Here is a 21,952-nt window from a genome sequence, read left to right on the forward strand (position 1 = left end):
AAGAGAGTTCATTCGAGCAATATTTGAAATAGAATATCATAAATCAATGTACTTCATTTTCCCTCCCTTTCCTTATGGAGTTTTACTTTACATTTTTCTTTATTAAATTGATTTTTGTTTAGAATAATATACATTACTTATTTTGATTTCTTAATGTAAAAACCCGTCACATTAATATAATATGGTAGCGTTTAATGATATAAAAAAAAAATAATCGCGCACGGATCATGCATATTAGAAGGCTCAAATCTAATGAACATGTAAGGATCCGACGGTTATAGACTAATTTAAGTTAAACGGTATTCAAATAAAATCACCTCCAAAGCAAGTTTTTTTCTTCCAAGTTACCTAATTTCGAAATAAACATCGAAAGCGTTTTGATTTGAAAGTAAATATTCAACACGAGTAATGAATATTACCGCACGAAACTACTATAATTTAGTAAATTCAAGGGATCAAGTGATAATAAATAGTATTTAAGGAAGAGTGCCCGGTCATTTCTTTTGTTAATTGTTTAACAAATATTTAATATATTCACATTTTCATTATCAAGAACCCAAATTTTATTTAAATAAAAAAATGTACTGATTTTGCTTATGTCATAAATCAAAATGTTTCGTGCTGATGGAAATTCCTTTCCCAGGAACGGTTGGGAAGTCTTCTTTAATCTCTCCTTCCAATCTCCCACTAAAACGTATTTTCGATTTTACTTCCTCTGCCGCTCTCTTTCGGATCTACCCTCACCCCTGCGGAATCTCGCCGAAGGAAAACCCCCGTCGTGCTGATCGGTGGAGGGGGGCTTCGATCGTCGTTTCGCGAAGCTTTTTCTTGCGCATCCGCATTGATCGGGGCCGAAGGATGCTGAGCCCTCTCGCGAATTGGAGGGAAAGTTTGGAGAAAATCGCTCTCGCCGTGCACGACGACGACGACGACGAGCAGCTCGAGATCTACGGCCGGAGCAACGGGGACGATTCCTCCGTCTCTGATCGGAGAAACTCTCACAGTTTCGCGCATTCGCCGTCCCTCTCGCGGTCTCCCGTGGCCAATGGATTCGACTCCGCTCATGATTTGGAGGTGGGCTTTCGATAAAGCTGACTGTTGATGAGATCTGCTAGGAGTTTGATTGCGGAGCTGTTGCTTCAGCTCATTGCGTCTCTTCTGTTGTGTTCGATTGTGGTTGAATAAATGAGCCTGGCTCCCGGACTGCGATTTGAGCACCGTGAAATGTGTTCTGGGAAAATTTTTAGTCTAGGCAAGGTTCGATTAACTTGTGGCAGCTAATATGGTTGCTCTATTGATGAGATGCGCCATTGGAATCTCTTTGCCGACTTTGAAGACGCTTACCCTTTTATTGGTAGCCATGCGTTCTTAAGTTTCTGAGAAATTTAAATCTAAATTAAAATCGTCTATACTGCAAAACTTTGAGCTTGTCTTACAAATGCACAATCAAAAGGAGTTCCGTTTGCTCGAAATTGGGGCTTTTCCCACTTAGATTAGAGGTAAGGCATGAAGAACTCCATTTTTTAAGCTTGAATAAATTGCTTCATCATTAAGCATTTGAAGCCTTAATAAATTACTTCATCATTAAGCATTAAGCTCAAATAAGTGGAGGCAAGACATTAGTAAATTTAACTACTACTCAGTTTGGCTATTATCATGTGGTCTAAAATGGTTCCTTGCGGTAAAGTCTTATAGATAGCACTCAACTTTCGGTGCCACAGAATGTTGTATGTACTGGAAGGCATCCCGACTTAGGCACTCTGCAACTCTACACGTCTAGAGTGTCAGGATGTGTGCTGTTGAATCCTTCTCCTCCCCTTAAAAGTGATATTTCCCCTTGATTACATGATTTTCACTGTACTATGTCAATATGCACAACTTTTTCTGCTTCTCAAACTGATGCCTTTGGACGCAAGCAGAGCGAAACAGAATACACTGAGAAACAGATGCTCAGAATATACATCTTAAGCATGGTCTTTCTGTTGAACTTTCTTTACTTTTTCCTTTCCGGTAATTTCAGTTGTGACGATTGCTTAGTCCAATCACAATTGTCATTCTTATTTGGTAGATTGAGCAATACAAAGCAGAAATCAAGAGGCTACAAGAATCAGAAGCAGAAATCAAGGCCCTATCAGTAAATTATGCAGCTTTGCTAAAGGAGAAAGAGGTAAACTGATGGATGATGTGCTGCTCTTATTAGTTGATAATTGATGCACGCGATGCGCATTGTTGGAATTGATACTCTAAAGTTTTCAAAAACTATCAATTTGGCATAATGGCTTCACGTCGGGGGTGGTTTCGTTCTTCGCACCGGTAGATATTTACTCCGGATGCATTTTATTGTCTTCTTTAGTAGCTTGGACCCTTACTTTTGTGTAGCTGATATCCTGAAACATACAGATGTGATTGATCCCTCATAAAGATTTTATAGTCCCTGGCAGTTGTTCAATTGCATTTTCTTTCTCCCCAGCGAACCTAGTAGTTAAGGAGCTTGAGATTGATCCTAGTCCATTCCTAAAAAATTACTTTACTGCATCTTCTCTTGATGCACTTTTATAATGTTTTTGCCCTTTGATCTTGCTTTAAAATATTCAATACTAATTAGTTTTCAAAATATCTTCATTTCGGTGCGATCTTTGTTTATCCTACTTAAAAATTATATCACCAGTGGTGCATATGTGCAACAAACATTCTATGATCGAGCTACTTGTCATGACTCGTTGTCGGTTGTGATGGATTTGCTGTCTTATTTGTTATTTGTTATTTTCTCCAAGTTTCAACTCTCACTCATTTACGGCTTTCTTCTCCTCGGGCAGGATCATATTTCTAGGCTGAACAAAGAAAATGGAGTTTTGAAGCAGAATCTGGATGCGACCGTCAATGGTGGTAGAAACGAAAGTATGAGAGCATCTATAAATGGTACAAATGCTATCAAGGTAGGTCACTGAACGTAGGTTGGCATTGAAAAGGACGTATTTTTGTCAGAAATGTTTTCTGCTTTCATTTAACAATGTATCATTTTCTTGAATGTTGTCGAGAATAGTTGGTACAGTCATTTTGACTTTTCTACTACTTGTTTGCATTGCTTTTAACCGGCGCAAGTGGTCACTTTGAAGTGCTGTTCTTTGTTCAATATCAGACCCCTCATGTCACATTATTCTATTACATCAGAAATCCTAGCTGTATCGATACTTTATGCACTTGCTCAGGTTTATAGACGTGTTCTAATCTTGGATCAGCAGATGCTGATCAGAATGACTCAATAGCCTGTTCGGGCAAAATAACAGCTTTTGGTCACTAACAATTTTTAGAGATATGAAACAGTGACACGAGAAAAGAGAACTCATGGATTTGCCAGATATTTTTCATTACTTGCCTGATTGTGCCATGGCATCTATTTATAATATCACATGCTTTCCAGTAGCCTGAAGACTGGTCCTGCTTTATTTCTAGCTCCCTGAACTGTAAAAGATGCGGAAGCACAACCTTGGTAATGTTAGTATTTTATCATCCTGTGCTATGAGGAAAATCATATAGAGAGCACATTTATGAGATGACATTTGTACCATTTTGAAAATGGGACAGTACCAGAAATGACTGTTGGACTAATAAAAGCTAAACTAGTTGGCTTCCTTGTTATCTTGTCCTGACCAACGATTTGGTATTATTCTGCTATATTATTGTTTGGCATAGATGTTTTATACATCTATAGAAATTCTGGAATGTTTTGCCGGAAGAATATCATCTTAAGATGGCAATGAGGCTGAATATTCTTCGCAATGTTTAGGAGGCTCATGACCAATCACCAAACCGGCAACACAAATTTGCGACGCAATTGAAAACACGTTCCGGTGTAAATCAAGGACAGAATGGTATTGTGTCGAGACTGGACATTACTGGCAACGGATCTAGGCATGCTGGAGAACATGACAATTTTTGGGCTAAAGAAAAGGTAATGGCACTTTGTGGTCATTCTTCTTTGTTGTGTGGATGCTTGTGTGTCACATAATGCACGGCTGAGGTAGAATATTTTGCTTAATTAGTGTACATCTTGTCACTCAATTATGGTCTTAAATGGATAAGCTTGACAAAGATCTATGAATGCCCTTTAGGAGCTTGCAGATTTGTTAGAAGAAAAAAACCGGTCCCTTGCAGCACTTCAAGGTACTCACCAATTACAAATTGGAGAACTCAGGACGGAACTGGAGAAGGAACGCAAAAGATTAGCAACTGTAGACATTGAATTGCAAGGTTTATTTCAACTCTAGCGATTATTATGCTTTGTGAATTAGAGTGCATGTGATTTTTTTGGGCTCCTCATATATTGTTTTCATTTTCAGAGGAACGGAAGTTAAATGAAGCATTTCAGACCCAACTTCAGTCACTGAAGGATGAGAAGGACAAAGTAAGTGCTTTAGGTTTTGTTTTGATTTCCTAGTTGGCCTTATGGTTATGCATCACCATTCTTTGTTTGTAAGCATTACCTTACATATTTAGTTTGTTCACATAATCACTTTTCAAAATGTCTGGATAGGTTATTGTACTTCTAGAATGATGTCTAGGTCTTTCTTCAAACATCCCTGAAAAACTAAGGGAAGCTGGCCTTGCACTTACCTAGAGTGATGTGACACTTTTTTCCATGTGCCAACAGCCACGGGGGCTGCATCATGTGAAGTTTCGACTCTATTGTTCATGGGTTCCTGGTGAATTGACCCCATCGAAGCCATTTCAGAAGTACAATAATCTAACAAAATGAAGATCTGTAAAGTACAATGATTTTGAAACAAAGAAGCCCAGAATTCAATGACCAAAAATATTTTGCAGCTACTTCTCTGGCCAAAATATCTTCTCTTTTTATTACAGCTCAACTCAACACTGATATCAAAGTAATTATCAATGGTACCTGTTATGTTCTCTTCGGGACTTAGTGATGCTAACTCTGACAACTTTTGTTTTCTATTTTTTTCTCGGGTGGCATCATCCTGTATTGCAGATTTTAGTGGAGATGAATCAAGTGCGCAATGAATTGAATAAGAAGTTATCGGAAATAAAAAGATTACAAAACGGGTTGGACAGGCATGATAACAAAGATGTTGATGGGACTTTCGACAGACTAAAAAGAGTCATTGCATCCCTGGAGAATGAAAATAACAACCTCAAGGTTGTGATCTGCCATCAGTGTCCATAATGTTTTTCCCCCTAGTTTTCACATTTCAACTATGTCTTTGGTTATTTCTCCACTGTTTAACTGTGTGGTAAATGATTTTTGTAGGTGGAGAAAAGTGAACTTGAGGTTGCTTTGAGGACAACCAGGAACTCTCCAACTATCAAAGGGACCCAAAGTAGTGTGAGTGAGGTGATCTTTTTTGAGGAATATTATAAAGTCCGGCAGCACCAGTAATGATGACATTATGATACACTTTACTTCTTATAACCTTTCTGTGCTACTTTTTCTAATTAAAGATACTTGTACAGGATGTAGTTCCCTTCGGAAGTTCTAGTGAAAGAGACGAATTAAAGCAATCCCTGCAAAAATTGGAGAATGATTTGAAGGAAACCCGGAAAGAGAGGGACAAAGCATTGCGAGAATTGAGCCGGCTTAAACAGCACTTGTTGGATAAGGTTGCATATTCATGCTTTTGATTTACTTTCGGCAGAATAAATCGTCATTTAATCAGATGTTGGGACAATGGTGGTCAATTAGTAATTAATGCTAAATTAGTTTTGACATGTGGATAATTTGTCTGCTAATTACGGAATATGCTGGCGGCCCCATATGCTTTTTTCATTTTAGACGTTTGATTATTTGTGAGAAATGTCTTACAAATAATGAGCTGAAAGTACTAGGCCTTACTGTACTTTGTTCGGTTATTGATGGTTCGCCTCAATGCTAACACGAATATGAGGAGAAAAAGAGAAGGAAAATAAAATAGAGGTTCCGGTTGTGTTGTGCATAATGTTTTAATTTTCAACTTATGATATTGGGTTTATGCATTTTCTCTCCAATTATATGTTCTACACATTCTTATCATAGCCTAATGATCTTCTCACTACAATGACAATAGAAACTACCCCTCTTTTCCCCTGTAAATAATTGATTGATCACATACGTGCATCTACTTCATTATTTTAAATCAAGTGTTGTGTCCTTTTCAAGATTCATAAATTTGAGGTTCTGTCATTAGAATTTATGATTGTTTTTTCTTAGGCCTTCACTATGCCCTCAAAAGAGGCCCTTTAACCATATGGTAATTTCTTCTCAATTGAGCTTCTTTAACTTTGAGCAACCAATATTTTCAAATTATGAAGGGTATCTTGTAATATCTAAGATTCATTGCCTCGGTTTTCCAATTTTTCTATATTTGGCTTTTTCTTTTTCTTTTTTTTCTTTTGCTTAAATTAGCATTTTGGGATGGTTCATCATTGTCAAGATATTTATCTGCGGTTCTCTCCGATTGTTGTAAATGTTGCAAAAATGTGCAATCAATCATTGTCTGAACTTTACGACACTTTCTCCACCAGTGTGAGTAAGTTACTGTAATCAGTTTTTTTAAACATGACTCAGAGTTCCATGTTCATATCTGTGTTTGTGCTATTTTTGTGCACAGAGATTCCTTTTCTTTCCTTTTTCGTTTAATTTTGGCTAAGGTTTATTTCATCATGACCACAAGCATTTCAGTAACCTGTATGCACGGATGGGAGTGCTTAATCTGCTCTATGACACATCTCGTTGTTGCTTCTGCTAGACTTATTGAATATGGCTTGTTACATTATAAGTGAATATAATTTGCGATTTCTGCACTCGATTGAGATGATTTTTCTTGCTGCAATTCATATAGGAATCTGAAGAATCAGAAAAGATGGATGAGGACAGAAAAGTAATTGAAGAATTGCGAGAAACCATTGCAACTCAGAAAACTCAGATTATGCGCCTTGAGAAAGCTCTCAACCAAGCAATAGCAAATCAGGATGAGTTACGGATGAATAGTAGCAATGAAAGTCAAAAGCAGAAGGAGATCATTGAAGACCTGAACAAAAAAATTGCAACTTATATGAGCATTCTAGATGGCAAGAACATGGAGCTGCTGAATCTTCAGACTGCCCTCGGTCAGTATTATGCGGAAATTGAAGCAAAGGTAAATGAAATGCGGCAACATCATGAAAAGATCAGGTTTTTGTGCTTCTGAAAAAGAGTTCTTATCCATCATATGGCTGTTTTCTATTCATTTTTTCTACATAGGAACATTTAGCAAGAGATCTGGCTTTGGCTAGAGAAGAATGTGCAAGATTCGCAGAGCTTTTGAATGTAATTTCCCTCTCCCTTTCATCATTAAAGTTGATCTTACGGGCAAACTTCCATTTTCCTGTATTTGCTCAGCCTTTCTCATTACAACAGTCACAGTTTGATGCACTTGTTACTTGTTATAAAGACTGCATGTTTGAAAGCCTCCAAAAGTACGGAAGTCCCTTCCCTGCATGATGTTCTTATTTCCATGTCCCTGCAGATGTTGAAAATAAATCAATTAATTTCGTGAAAATTAATGTTCTCAAGTAAAGTAAATGTTGACCTCGGTTGACAAGTGTCCTTTCTTACCGTGCAAGTTAAACGGGCCCTCGTACATCTCCCAAAATAATTTTGAAATGTTTGCTCGTTGTCTGGTACAGGGTTTGTGTTTGTACTCCATTAGTTTCTTATTTGCTTAAATGAGTATACTGATTAGCACACTTGTTACAGAATGCACACAAGGCGGCGGAGGTGTCCAGAAGGGAGAAGGAAGATATTTTGGACAAACTCTCTCAAGTTGAAAGGGCGCTGATTGAAGGGAATAACAGAGTAAACAAACTTGAGGAAGATAACGGAAAACTGCGACGTGCACTTGAGCAGAGCATGACCCAACTTAATAGAATGTCCATGGACTCAGATTATCTAGTTGACAGGTTGGCTGGCTGTGATTATGTTGTTGAACTTTTTGTTTCTCTGATAGTTCACTCATTTTAAGTATCTGCTGCTGAATGGGACATTTCTTTGTTTAACTGCTGGCTAACACGTGTTAATCCTGCTTTATAGTGGATGGCTCTTTCCAATGTTTCTAATATTGCTATTCTTATGGAAATGGAGATACATGTAGAGACAATTCTGGAGAGGCTTATTGAGACTTTACTCTTTATGCATTTGATGGTTGTTTGTCTTTAAGTTCAATATTTCTGCTAGCAAAGAAGAATCACGCATGCCTTCATTAATGTGTCAATATTCCAGTGCTCTTAAACCCAATTGCCAAAGCAGATGGCCTGGTGTGGATTGGTCTCTAGGCCAGATAAATAATTTGATGTTGGTGTTCTATGAAAAATCTGCATTGAAATCCTTTGCTTGATGATAGCAAAATATTTGATGACTTGTTATTTCTTTGAACTTTGAATGGTACTTAGTTGTTGTCATCTGCTGTTTCTAATGATGTGGGTGGCATCTACAGGCGTATTGTCGTCAAATTGCTTGTGACTTATTTCCAGAGAAATCACAGCAAAGAGGTAAGAGACTCCTTTACACATGCTCCATGATTTTGCATTTCATATGCATTACCTTGAGCAAGGTCAGGTTAATAAGTATCTGGGACTTGTAGTATGCTGATAGCAATGGTCCCTAATAGAGTGGACTAAGTCCAGAAAATTTGAAATGTGGGTATTGCTAGCTCCATCCTGCTGCATGGAGTTGCTGCATCATACATATGATTTGTCAGTTGGTACCTTTTTGATTGATTTATTTTTGTCACCTTCTCTGGAGATTTTCAGGTTCTGGATCTTATGGTACGCATGCTTGGATTTTCAGATGAAGACAAACAGAGGATTGGTGTTGCACAACAAGGTGCCGGTAAAGGTGTTGTTCGGGGTGTCCTGGGTATTCCTGGCCGTCTTGTAGGTGGTATCTTGGGAGGAAGTTCAGTTGAAGCACATGCTAATGTGGCATCTGACAACCAGGTTAGTATTTCATTTTTTAGACTTAAAATTATTCTGGGCAAATTAAAGCCTCTCTTTCTCTCTGTGTAGAACTTCCAGTAAAAAAACTTTTTACTGTTGAGGAGGAGAGATTGTATGTATTTATGGCCAAAACAAACCCCGTTGATAAGCATGGGGAGTAATTTTAACTACTCGTCATCCCAAAACTGATTAAGAGTTAGTACTTCATTGACCAGATCGGCTAACTAGTTGAGCATGGTCAAGCTTGGGCACTGTTTTGGTGTTCAGTTCAGCCAGTCGAAGTAGCAGATCTGGTTCTGATCTAAAAGCACTCTTTCTTCTTTGCATGTACGAAATTTGCTTGCCACATTCGCATCTGAAACTTGCATTTGTTCCCTTTTCAAAACGAGTTTTTCCACCTAATGAGTTGGGTTCCATCTTGCTTCTCGCAATCTTCCTTGCCGCCTGAATTGCCAGGCCGATTTAGTTTCCATCAATGCTTTACTGATAAATTTCTGGCGTCATCTATCAGTCCTTTAGTTCTTGAGTCCTAGATAGCTCGAGCCTCATTCCTGAATTGTCTGGGCGCCCAAAAATGCGCACAAAGTCTTCTTTCCCACCGAAGGGTGTGGATTTATTCATGTCATTTTTCTTCACAAAGCCATTTTAAGTAGGTAACTTATCAATCTAATGCTATTTCCGGCATTCCTTTTCAGTCCATTGCCGATCTTTGGGTTGATTTTCTTCTCAAAGAGACCAATGAAAGGGAGAGAAGGGATCGCGACGGATCAACCGCCGAATCTGCAGTTGATACAAGTGGAAAAAGTCCAAGCACGTTGGACACTGCTCCACCTTTATCAGATAGCGGAACATCTGCAGCAGCTGGAGTCCCACCCAGTTTCTCAAGATTTAGCCCATCCATGGGCCAAGGTTCCGATCCCCTGCCATTTCAGGGGGATACGCGACCAGCCGAACGCTACGGGTCTGCTGAGTTCTCCACAGTTCCTCTGTACAACTCGGATAGTACATCATGGACTTCTAGACCTTTTCCCAGATAATTAATGCCGCATCATGTAATTAGCCAAGTATAGGAAATTCTACTGTGTCATCTGTGCTACTTTTGTCATACTGCCCTGTTGCGATTCGTTGGAATACAAGATTGCTCGCCCAAATTTTTGTGACATCAATGTGAATAATAGAATGCACAACAGTGCTTATTTACCGTTGCAAACTCCAAAAGCTAGGAACATCATGAACTTAGTTGATGCTTGGAACCAAAGCATCCCGGCTATAAGAATCTTCTTGGGCTTGCGAGCGGCTCCCCGATGCAGCAGGCAGCGGATTCATTTCCGCCGGAGATCTTATCTCGAAAGTACTCCCGGCGATTTAAGGCTCGGCAAAGTATGGAGGCGTGATGTGTCTGGTCGAAGCACTACGATGATCAAAGCGGACACAATTCGGTGGTTAAGAAACATGCTTCAAAGTGTACGGAGACACATAGTTATGTTATATCTCGAACTAGTGATTCAGTCTTGATTAGCACGTCCAGCATAGCTCATGTCACCAAATTTCAATTCTACGTGGTAAGACTCTTTCGATAAACTCGACAAATGAATCTGGCGAAATAGCAAGAGCTAGATATCAATCGCAGCGGCGTACAATTTCCTTGTCCATCCTGAGACGGCCAAATGGAAACGGAAGAACAGTGACAAGGGCGGAGACTGATATTCTTCTTGTTTCTTCTTTTTTTGCTAGAATTCCGCAGACAATTGCTTCCTGATAACATCAACGGCGAGAAAGCGAGGCACGTTAAAGACATCAAAGCCCTCCACGAAGCTCTCTTCAGGCAGAAAATCATTCGAACGGTTTAAGGACGTTGTGGAACTGGAATAGGAATCCTATTCCGAGAGAGAGAGGAAGTTCCCCTTGATTGGTGCCTGTAAATATCAAACTGGAATGCGATTATATTCCCGGAATAGAATAGTCGCATCATGTTTGTTTGGTCGCTAATGGTGTTCCGTTACTGCTTGGGTGGAGACAAGACACTCTGGAAGATAACACCTAGACTTTCCTCAGCTGTCTCGTTCCAAGAATGTGTACCACGACAAACTCCTTTAAAGGTGTCGAGCGAGGAACACGAAGTCCGAGTGTGGAACCGGACAACGGGCATTGCTAAACGGGTAATTAGTCGTTTAAAGCTAGTAGTAATCATCACTCCCTGACTTGTTACTCTTTCGTTTTTTAATAAAGCAAGTGACAGATAGCCAGGAAAAACAAAGCGATGTATATGCAGATAAAATACATCTAGTCGGGAGAATTTCTAGGGAATCCTGTAAGATCCCGCGAGATGTTTTTCATTCGACGATGAGGGAGCTGTGTAAATGAGCGGTTTGTCGAGAGGCTAAACCCCGAGGGACCACCCGGACAGGCGGCGAAAGGGGGGCTTGGCCAATTGAAGGTCGGGAGCTTCGAAGGACCAGCCATTTACGATTCTTCCCGTGAAAAAACAATGCACGTTGGTTGTGCGAGAGCGTGCGACATTCTCGTACCGAACAGAGAAATCATCAAAACTGGAAGTTAAGGTTAGCTTGTGGGAAAGTTTCGATTTAGGAACACGAAACTGTCACCTTCTTTGGTTCTACCTACGATTTCTTTAGACCGGCACCGTCTTAGCTTAATACGAAAAGACACGGATTAGAAACTTCGAAATCATCAAATTTGTTACAAAAGTAGGGACTAGGAATCACTAATGTAGACATAACATAGTACTACGTGATAATTTTTTTATCATTTTTTTATCACGAGGAAGCACAGCTGAGCCACATGGTCCAACCACTTTTTTTTTTTTTTTAATTTTGGATTCCAATTTTTTTTTAATAAAAAAAAATCAACCCAAGATATTATTTGGGATGAGAACGGGAGGCCGTTTTTGGCACAAGAGTTATCGGTTGAGTGGGAGTTTCGTTCCGCTCTCAACCACTCGCGCACTTTTCTCCTCCTTCTAGACTAAAGTCTCACTTAAACATTTTTATTTTCTACCCCATACATTTTCTCCTTTTTTTTTACTCTTTTTTTTTTCTCTTCTATTTCTATATTTTTTGGTTCATCAATGCGTGTTTATCTTTTTTATTTATTTTTTTCGTTCTTTCTCTTCTTCTTCTTTTTTTCCCTCATTTTTTAATTTGTTCATTCTTTTCCAAAATACTACTTTTCTTGGAGAACTGGTATACACATGTATGTATGGTGATTTTTCATGTGTTTCCTATACAAAGATAAAATTATCAAAAAAAGTCATAAACCTTTTGCATTTATGCCAATTCGATCCTTTCGTCCGGCTAACTTTGATCGGCCGGTCTCGACGTGAACACTAACCCGCTCCGATGTGGACTTCGGTGTTGAGATGGACAATTTTAAGTATTTTTTTTTTTTTTTTTTTTCGTTTCTTCCTTTTCCTTTTTGTTTTCTTATCTTCCGCCACAACCAGCGAGGGCGAGGCCACACCTCGTCATGGTTGGGTGAGGTCAACGGCGAGCTCGCCCTACACGCCAAGTGGAAAACATAGATCGAAATTCAATGTCCAATCTGTATGTGCAAAGTTAATCTTACTTATGTTCGGATTGAATTTGCGTGGACCTACGGGATACAAATCTAATGGTGATATGGAATTGAATTATGTCACTGAAAGAACAACTTTTTGAAAAAGACAGAGACTTTCAGCTTAGCTATCAAGTTTTACATACTTAATTCGAGTTTAAGCAATGTAGTTATTGTATCAAATCAAATCAATTGATGAAAGATGTATAAAAGAAAGGTTTTGACGAAGATGTGCGTAATATACTAAAGGCGGGGAGGACACGTGTCACTCCCTTAAGCCCACCGTTTATTTTTTTTTTTCCTTCTCTTTTACGGTCACGCTAATTACCTAACCTTTTTTTTATTTCACTTAGTAATTTATTTAAAATTGGCTTCTTAATTTTAAACTTTTTATTGCTCTCTTGAACTTAAGCACGTCTTTTTTCAACGACGACGATTAAGTAATATCGATTTTTATGATTCAAGTAACCTTTTTTTAAGTACGTACTAATTTGTGTGATTAGTGTCGCTTAAAATAAGATCGAAAAACTCTTTTACCATAGAAAAGAAAATCATGCTGTTAAATAGATAGCGATCATCATGAATACGATGAGTCATGCTTAGGAAACCAAAAGACGAGAAGTTTAAAACTTAACCGATAAAATAGCAATGATATCGAAAGAATACCGTCAAAATGCGACATTTGTCTCAAATGTAATCGGATAGTCAAATCTAAAACTCTATTCACGCATACAATTTGGCGATCTTCATTTCAACTCGGGTAATAATGTAAATTTCTCGTGATACTTATAGTTGTGCTTCCAACAGACTTAAAAAAAAAAAAGAGCGGTAACAAATATATATTGATTTTAAAAGCTCGTCAAAACATTATCGATAACAATTCGTGTCTAAACATTTGCATACACGATGAAAATATTTTTCATTCATTCATATTCATAAGCTATATAAGCGATCATTTTTCAGCACAATTTGTTTCAATTCACTTACTTTCCACGAAATAAAAGGAGCCTGAAGTTTCGGCAAAAAATAAAAAATAAAAAAAAAATCATACCGTGGGGCTAGGTTATAGTAACTTCCGTACCTTCTACCATTGCGTTGCGTGCGACCTAAATTGTGCGCTACATTTAATACCGCTTATCCATTTCTTTCCCCCACCACGAAAGTACGACGACGTACTCACCATTTGAAGTAACCTTTTTTAAGTTAACATAATCCCATTAATAACAATTAACAACAACATAGTTAAATCATAAATACAAACTTGCTCTCATTGGGGAAGCCGCGGCCACACGCTAAGCTTAATCAAATCTGGTTCCAAAGCAAGTAGCAACTTAGTTTATTCATTAACCTCCGCCTACTTCGCCAAAAAAAAAAATAGGAGAGAGAGCAAATTTGAAAAGTATTTTTCCTAAAATTGGTTGCCTGTGTTGTTTAGAATAATTATCGAAAAAATGCTAAATATATTACATCGATGCCAATTCGGTTCTAAACCTTTTTTGCATTCATGTCAATTTCCGATCAATTTCAGCCGAAATTCGCGGACGCGGACGCCGATCGTCCCACATGGCACGATTGGCGCCGACTCGAACATTATGTGACTTTTTTTTTTCGACACTTTTTTCCAATAATTATCCGACGAGGGAATATTAATTTCATCGTCATCGACAGGAATTCATGTTTAATTTTTAAGGCGAATAAATTTTCCTCGGGGGGGTTTCGGTCGGTGAGGCGGCATTCCGGAACTTTTAATTTCCGCGGACTTCCAGCGATTTTCCAAAGGCGGATTCCGCCCGTTGTCGACACGATGCATCCGAGGGAAGAGGACCTGGCGCACGTCTCGTTCCTCGGTCGTCGTCAATTCACGGGGGGTCGCCGTCACTGTCAGGGATCTATCGGCAATTTTTTAATTATTTTCGAGGCCAAGATATTTTTGGGGGTGGGGGAAGAGGACTGGCTTCCCAGCGCTCACCTCGCAACAAACCGCGTGCTTCTTCGCTGTAAAAAAAAGAAAAGAAAAAAACACAGCCCTCCTCCTTAAATTCGCGAAACTCATATGAACCTCACAAAAAAATCACGAGCTCCTAAAAACAGAAACTTGCACGATACCCGTCAGTCTCTGGATAAGAATGGCACATGGGATTTGAAAGGATCTGTTCGGTCTCGTTTGTTGTTGTTTGTTCATATCGATCGGATTTAGGGAAAGGGTCGTAGCCCTCTCTCTCTCTTTTGGGTTCTTTGATTGATTGATCGATCGGGGGGAATCGATCCCAGTTCTTCCCGGAGAGTGGTGGGGTTTGATTTGCAGACATCCTCGGCCGAGATCCGCGCCTCCAGCCGAGGATTTCTTGTTCAGCAATGGAGGCCGAGAGGAACAAGTACATTACGTCGGAGGAGCTCAAGAAGCACAGCTCCCCCGGGGATCTGTGGATCTCGATCCAGGGGAAGGTGTACGATGTGTCCGACTGGGCCAAGCACCACCCCGGCGGCGAGGTCCCGCTCCTCACCCTGGCCGGCCAGGACGTCACCGACGCCTTCATGGCGTACCACCCCGGATCGGCCTGGAAGCACCTGGAGGCCCTGTTCACCGGGTACCGCGTCCGGGACTTCGTCCCCTCCGACGTGTCCAAGGACTACCGGAAGCTCCACGCCGAGTTCTCCCGGCTGGGGCTCTTCGAGAGGAAGGGGCACGTCGCCGTGTGCTCCCTCACCGCCATCGCGGTGATGCTGTCCCTCTGCGTGTACGGCGTGGTGGCCTGCGAGGGCGCCGCGATCCATTTCCTCTGCGCCGTCCTGCTCGGGTTGCTGTGGATCCAGAGCGCGTACATGGGGCACGACTCGGGCCACTACCAGGTGATGACCACCACCGGCTACAACCGGCTGGCCCAGATCCTCGCGGGCAACTGCGTCACCGGCATCAGCATGGCGTGGTGGAAGTGGACCCACAACGCCCACCACATCGCCTGCAACAGCCTCGACCACGACCCCGACCTCCAGCACATCCCGGTGTTCGCCGTCTCCTCCAGGTTCTTCAATTCGCTCACCTCCATCTTCTACGGCCGGAAACTCAAGTTCGACTTCCTGGCGAGGCTGCTGGTGAGCTACCAGCATTGGACATTCTACCCGGTCATGTGCTTCGGGCGCATCAATCTCTTCATCCAGACCTTCTTGCTCTTGTTCTCCAAGAGACATGTACCGGATCGAGCCCTCAACATTCTGGGCATCCTCGTGTTCTGGACTTGGTTCCCTCTGCTCGTGTCTTGCCTGCCCAATTGGAGCGAGCGGGCCATGTTCGTGGTCACCAGCCTCAGCGTCACCGCCGTCCAGCACATCCAGTTCTGCCTGAACCACTTCTCGGCCAACGTCTACATGGGCCCGCCCAACGGGACCGACTGGTTCGAGAAGCAGACGGCCGGGACCATCGACATCGCGTGCTCGACCTGGATGGACTGGTTCCACGGCGGGCTCCAGTTCCAGCTGGAGCACCACCTGTTCCCGAGGCTGCCCCGCTGCCAGCTCCGGGGGATCGCTCCGCTCGCCCGCGACCTGTGCAAGAAGCACAACCTGCCCTACCGGAGCCTGTCCTTCTGGGAGGCCAACGTCTCCACCATTAGGACGCTGAGGACCGCCGCGCTGCAGGCCCGCGACCTGTCCAACCCCGTGCCCAAGAACTTGGTCTGGGAGGCCGTCAACACCCACGGCTGACCCGTTTCCGGCTCCACATTTACCCGCTTTCCAGAATTTTCCGATTCTCTTTTCCCCCAGCCCCCCTTTTGTTTCAAAATTTCAATCCCGGAGTTTAGTTGTTGCGAGGTTGATTCTTACATTGATCTTCGGCTCCATATATTGATTTGTTTTGTCTAATTTAGCAACGTCTTTGTGGCTCGCATTTCATCTTCCGTACCCCCCCATCAATATACAACACGACCCCCGCTTGTTTGTTACTAAGAAAAATTTAAATTCGTCCGACATCACGTACTAGGTTTCTGGGCTTCCTTTGGTTTCTCTTTTTTTTTTTTTGGTTAACCTCGGTTGAACTCTACTGTAGCCCGCTCGGGTCTCTCCCTGCAGCCGTTGAAGAGGACTTTCGAGGCAAACCTTCGGCGGTAAGATATTTTGGCAGAGACGATTTGATTGATTGGGGTCGGGGAGCAACGACGGACACGTCTGTGAATCGTCAAAATTGACCATTCCCGCTTACTCGGCATCTTCGGATAGATCCGATGAGCGGTGTAAAGTGGGGCGGTGGGGACCTCCTCCTCCTCTCGACCGTTAATCGATTCGCGGTGCGCATGAACGTGCCCATCACTTTCACCCACCCTACCCCAGCCAACATTGTCTATAGGATTGGGGGGGGCCCCACGCGACTTTATTTGCCATCCGATAAATACCGGGTCGCGGTTCTTTCGCGTGGGGGAACTATTGTGATGCCGGCCACCGTGCGACATGCCCGGGGCGCTCCGTCTCAGTCTCGTCCACCCCCTTTCGAGGTCGCCTTGAACGAGGAAGGGCTTCGATTGATTCCACTGTGCCTCGGCAGGATCGCATTTCTCTCCAATTAAAAAAGAAATTCGGGTCACGTTTATCGGGCTGATCCGTGACATCGAAAATAGCAAATCCACGTCCGAACTCAGTTGAAACGGTTGCTCCTTTATTAGGGAAAGTTATTGGCTTTCGCGGTGAGGGAAAGAGTTTGCTTAGAAGTCCACACCCATTTAATGTGGCCTTAAACATAGTTGGGTAAGCCATAACTAAGCCACGTTAATCAGAGAACAAAGTACTGCTCATTGGCCACGTGATTGTATTGATTACGTTTTCTCATCGTACGGACTCAGTCATGAGTACCTTACTAGTTAAGATATCTAATTAAATAAAATTTAATGCGAAGGTCCATGATCTTTTTTTGTTGGGCTTTAGCGCAGAGATGGCGATGGCTCCATTGGAGAGCGGAGCGCATCCGAATGCCATCATTCGAACCATATCTACGAGGCGCTATCATTCCAACCCCGCCCTACTCCCCTCTCGTGATTAAGCTAATCATGGGCCCTCTTTCAGCCCAAATTTACGAAACGGACCCGCCATCAATTCTTTTTTCAGGTGGGCCCAGACGCCCGGTCCCATACGGGGGGGAATGCCCTTGGAAAGCCCATCCCCGTGGGTCCCACTTCGTCCGTGAATGCCAGGGGCATTTCTGACTTTTGGCACTTCCCTTTAGGTTTTTTTTTTGGAGTTACTATTCTGGAAGTGAGTGAATGGGAAAGGGAGACCCACCGTCCTCTTGCTTGGGAGGTCTGTGCACTGTGCAAATGCCAACTACCGCGAACGCACACGACTAAATATAAAACAGCTCTCTCTCTCTCTCTCTCTTCTTTCCCTCTCTTAAATACTCTTTCGCTGTGTCATCTTCCCTTGGCATTGACTCCAAATCGCACTCCCTCGTCTTGCTTCTCTCCCACTCCATCTCTCTCTCTCTCTCTACTGTGGGAATTTTGTTTGGTTCTTGTTGGTGTAGCTATCTCACCAAGACCTCACTCTCCGGAATCTCGCAAGTTTCTTCAATCCGCTCTCGGCGTTGTCGGGATCCTTGGTGTATTGCTAGGGTTTGCGACGGTCCCCGATGCGTTTGCCCTCGAGTTTGAGCTCGCTGGGCATGGAAATGGGGATGGAAATGGAGCGGCCGAGGTCGGAGAATCCGGCCATGACTTTCGATGAGGTCTCCATGGAGCGGAGCAAGAGCTTCGTCAAAGCCTTGCAGGTTTTTTTGAATCCTCCGTCTTCTGGATGTTTTCTTTGTCTGTAGTTGTGAGGTTGCTTTCGTGAGGGGCGCTGGGGATGGATCTGTTGCTTGTTTGATGCTTGAGCTGATCTGTTTCGAGAGGTTTTGGTGTCTTGCATCTTCCTTTTTCGGGCCGATGTTGTGGTGCTTCATGACCGCTTGCATGTTTGCTGGTTGACTTTACAGCTTTGTGCGCAATTGCGAGAGTTTGACTTCCGATTTTTTATCTGTCGAAAGTGATAAATTGAGGTTCGTATCCGTGTTGGTGCTGTCGCAGGAGTTGAAGAATTTGAGGCCTCAGCTTTATTCAGCTGCAGAGTACTGCGAGAAGTCTTATCTCAATAGTGAGCAAAAACAAATGTACGATTCTTTTTCCTGACGGCCACATTTTCTATCTTGCTGAAAGTGTAAAATCTGAACAGCTGATGATTTTGCTTTTGGTAGTGCCTATAGATGATTACCTAAGCAGTCCCGAACTCGGATGGCAACTAAACCTCACCTATTCCTTTGTTTCATATATAAGAACGTGTTGTTTTCCAATTCACTGGGAACATGCAGACTTGATATTGCAAGGCTCAAAGACTTGGAATGTAACTTCTTTACAACATGACACCTAGAATGCTTTCATTATACTGCAGAAGCGTTCTTCTTGCACTTTTACCCATTTCATTGTTCGAAGACAATATAGTGCTTATCTTGCTATCTATTGAAAGACATATCTAGTTGGTTATGAGTCATGTCCAGTGGAGTGGCGCAGTGTCTGTAATGTAAAAAGACCTGGTTCACCGAGCTGGAATGTTTGGGGTCTGTGTGTCAGATTTCAGTTTTGCCATTAAAGAAGTTAAGAACATATTTTTGGCTAATGGCTCTCAAAATGATTATTTATGACATGTAAAACGATGTAGGGATTTGGGTGTCACTTAGAAAGAATGGTGCTCTTTTATTTTGTGTTGTTTGGAAATTCTGGAAAGGTGATCTTCATTCTGTTCTTATTTTGAAATTGGTGTTTCGTAAAGATTGTATTTTTAATTTGATGTGATTGAGATCTAGAAAGTGCTCCATTGAGCAACTTTGCTGCAGGGAATAGATCGTTGTAAGGCCTTTTGCAAAATGACTTGAAAACTACTATTCACATTTACATCATTAGAGTAGATTCTCGCATTTCATATTCTTGTCTCGATCTACCTCACAGGACACAACTTCCTGATGATTTGACACCCATATCTGTAGTTTGTTCAACATGGATTCTCGAGCTAACTTCTGGAATGTTGTGCTTCTCTTTGTTTTCTCAATGTCTTATCCACAATTAAGCTCGTTGGTTAATCTATGAAGTTTGGCTCACTGGTGAACTCAGGGTACTGGACAACCTGAAAGATTATGCTGTGCGAGCCCTGGTCAATGCTGTCGATCACCTTGGAACAGTGGCTTATAAATTAACTGACCTTATTGAGCAGCAATCTTTGGATATCACAGTCATGGAGCTAAAGGTCACTAGTTTTAATCAGGTGAGCTCTTTCTACCATTAGATTAACAGCAAAATCATGTGGAAAAAACTACACGATAGAGATTTAAGTGGACTTTTTGTATACCTCAGCAACTTCTTACATGCCAAACATACGCGGATAAGGAAGGCCTCCGGCAGCAGCAGTTGTTGGCAATTATTCCCCGACATCACAAGCACTACATGTTACCAAGTAAGGCTATTAACATCCCTGAGGTGCCGAGTTGAATTATGAGAAATTTGTTAGTTTTGCATCTCTTTTGTTAGCTTATCTTAATTGCATACTCTCGATCTTTGTACAATATTTAACTTTTTGTATTCCAAATGAGCTAGATTCTGTCAATAAGAAAGTGCATTTTAGTCCCCAAATTCAGAAAGATGTCAGGCAAAATCATTTTCAAGCTAGATCTCGTCTTCAGCCTTCAGGTATATGGACTTGACAGTGTTGCACTTTAGCTATTTACTTTAATCTTACACGATTTTGCATGATTTTTATTCTCCGGCATGAAGCTTAATCGTTTTTATCCTAGGTACACCTGCTGCAAAAACACTTTCTTGGCATTTAGCGTCAGAAACAAAGTCCACATTGAAAGGATCTCAAAATGCTTCAGCAAGGTAATTAGTCAGCTTGTGCTTACTAGTTTTCTTGCTTAAGAACAGAATGGTGCTTAATTTCTGCATCATTTGCAGCACTGAAGATTCTGCAAAAAAGCCCCAAGTCTTTCATCTGCTAGGTGTGTCCTCTGTTGCTATTTTTCTTCTTTCAAGCTTTTTGTGATTTCTGACATTGTTACTGCACACAAGAATGATCTCCACTCGTGTTCATTTTGTCATCTGTGTAGATGATGGCGAGAATTCTCTGACAAGATCCTCGGCGGGTCATCCACAAGTTCTAACAGGAGGTTCTACATATGGTGCAGTCCTGCCATCAACTGGTGCTGCACGCATGGTAATTTGTTACTTTACAAGATCGAAGACACTCCTCTGTATTTTGAGTAGGTTACACTGTAGTCCATCTCTTATAGATTTGGTCACAGTGTAATTGTTTTACCTTTCATCTGAGGTGGTGAGTGATGATGTATGAAAGCTCATCTTGGGCAGCTCTTCCACTGGCACCACGGTACATTGGGATTTTGAAGAATTGTTCAAAGCATCAATTTTACTCATAGAAGACTCTGTTCTCTTTCAGGATTCTTGGGAGGGGGCCAAACCATTGTCAAGATTCAGGTCGTTTGATACTCCAAATCGGCGGGAGATTGTTCGTACCCCTGCTCGCAGCAAAAGCATGCTATCAGCTTTCTTTGTCAAACCAAAGACGCCTAAGATGAAGGCTAGTGCTGTCTCATGAATCCCAAATAACATAGACGCTAGCCGTCACCATTGACGTCTTGTGGTCTAATCCTTGTAAATTGCATTCTACTTTCTTCTTTCTGTGCAATTATCCTCTGGAATTGGATCGGTCTTTAGATGACATGTACCTCTCTAGGATCTTGATCCAAGCACTTTACGGTAAGCTTGTGAATAACGGGCGATGTTCGGCTTGAATGTACGGTCTTCATTCTCTTCATTCCTTTTGGATACTGATGCGATATTCTTTTATCTCTGGAAATACCCATTATTTGCTGTTTGTATTCGCTCTTCGGCAATTGACTGATAATTTGTAACACTCTTTATCCTAATAAGGGCTTCCTCTTTTTTCCCCATTCCTGTTAGGCTGGGTTCCGACGCCCCTGTGATGTGATGACACAGTTGATAATCTCTCACCCAACTATTCATCTTCATGGTTCATATGCAGTTTTCGCTCCACTCACAAAGAATCCAAAACCAATTTCGTATGATCAACCAGCAACTGTTCATCCATCTTTTAGGTTGCATTTGGTTGGACTTTGCAGATGGACTTTGAGGCTCTAAAGGTCCTTGGACAGACAAAAGCGATATTTGACAGTTTTTCTTAGAGAGCTTTTTAGAGATGCATTGCCTTTTCAAAGAAAGCAAGTCTAACCTAGTTTTGAATTTTGAGCATTTTTGGGAATGCTAATTCAATTTTTTTTCCTTCTATCTTTACACACGCTATAACTTTTGAAATTCTACTTTTACCTTTACCATTTTTACTTAGGCCGCGAGCATTGCTC

General features: G+C 41.7%; 3 protein-coding genes across 4 annotated transcripts; all 3 read left to right on the forward strand.

The window, feature by feature from the left end:
• Window positions 1-676: 676 nt before the first annotated feature.
• Window positions 677-10,175, forward strand: LOC115748561 (golgin candidate 3). 2 transcript variants are annotated; one of them, XR_004016237.2, is made up of 15 exons: window positions 677-1,074; window positions 2,069-2,167; window positions 2,817-2,936; window positions 3,788-3,952; window positions 4,113-4,251; window positions 4,341-4,405; window positions 4,994-5,161; window positions 5,273-5,356; window positions 5,476-5,622; window positions 6,840-7,136; window positions 7,241-7,306; window positions 7,736-7,938; window positions 8,472-8,526; window positions 8,825-8,973; window positions 9,669-9,727. XR_004016237.2 is itself a non-coding variant. In XM_030685075.2 (15 exons), exons 1-15 carry the CDS (start codon window positions 859-861, stop codon window positions 10,008-10,010), a joined length of 2,352 nt encoding a protein of 783 aa, XP_030540935.1. In that variant the 5' UTR covers window positions 677-858; the 3' UTR covers window positions 10,011-10,175. The 2 variants fall into 2 exon arrangements, 1 of the variants encoding a protein (XP_030540935.1); XM_030685075.2 differs by having other exon boundaries at window positions 8,788-8,973; window positions 9,669-10,175.
• Window positions 10,176-14,808: 4,633 nt separating this feature from the next.
• LOC115748562 (delta(8)-fatty-acid desaturase 2) lies at window positions 14,809-16,430 on the forward strand. The gene has a single exon (XM_030685076.2). The coding sequence runs from the start codon at window positions 14,902-14,904 to the stop codon at window positions 16,246-16,248; it is 1,347 nt and encodes a 448-aa protein (XP_030540936.1). The 5' UTR covers window positions 14,809-14,901; the 3' UTR covers window positions 16,249-16,430.
• A 1,396-nt stretch (window positions 16,431-17,826) lies between these two features.
• On the forward strand, window positions 17,827-21,387 carry LOC115748651 (protein ABIL1). Its single transcript, XM_030685216.2, has 9 exons — window positions 17,827-18,298; window positions 18,597-18,679; window positions 19,674-19,824; window positions 19,914-20,013; window positions 20,154-20,246; window positions 20,351-20,435; window positions 20,511-20,554; window positions 20,663-20,769; window positions 21,010-21,387. Exons 1-9 carry the CDS (start codon window positions 18,161-18,163, stop codon window positions 21,166-21,168), a joined length of 960 nt encoding a protein of 319 aa, XP_030541076.1. The 5' UTR covers window positions 17,827-18,160; the 3' UTR covers window positions 21,169-21,387.
• Window positions 21,388-21,952: the final 565 nt, after the last annotated feature.

The sequence above is a fragment of the Rhodamnia argentea genome, chromosome 9 (assembly GCF_020921035.1).
Source record: "Rhodamnia argentea isolate NSW1041297 chromosome 9, ASM2092103v1, whole genome shotgun sequence".
NCBI classification, from domain to species: domain Eukaryota; kingdom Viridiplantae; phylum Streptophyta; class Magnoliopsida; order Myrtales; family Myrtaceae; genus Rhodamnia; species Rhodamnia argentea.

What these genes read in the sequence shown, in the direction of transcription:
- LOC115748561 (XM_030685075.2), top strand. Translation starts at nt 859, where the DNA reads ATGCTGAGCCCTCTCGCGAATTGGAGGGAAAGTTTGGAGAAAATCGCT. An exon ending in TCAGATTATCTAGTTGACAG is followed by an intron (nt 7,939 to 8,471) that starts GTTGGCTGGCTG and finishes TGGCATCTACAG; the next exon opens with GCGTATTGTCGTCAAATTGC. An exon ending in AGAGAAATCACAGCAAAGAG is followed by an intron (nt 8,527 to 8,787) that starts GTAAGAGACTCC and finishes GGAGATTTTCAG; the next exon opens with GTTCTGGATCTTATGGTACG.
- LOC115748562 (XM_030685076.2), top strand. Translation starts at nt 14,902, where the DNA reads ATGGAGGCCGAGAGGAACAAGTACATTACGTCGGAGGAGCTCAAGAAG.
- LOC115748651 (XM_030685216.2), top strand. Translation starts at nt 18,161, where the DNA reads ATGCGTTTGCCCTCGAGTTTGAGCTCGCTGGGCATGGAAATGGGGATG. An exon ending in AGGTCACTAGTTTTAATCAG is followed by an intron (nt 19,825 to 19,913) that starts GTGAGCTCTTTC and finishes TGTATACCTCAG; the next exon opens with CAACTTCTTACATGCCAAAC. An exon ending in TCTCAAAATGCTTCAGCAAG is followed by an intron (nt 20,436 to 20,510) that starts GTAATTAGTCAG and finishes CATCATTTGCAG; the next exon opens with CACTGAAGATTCTGCAAAAA.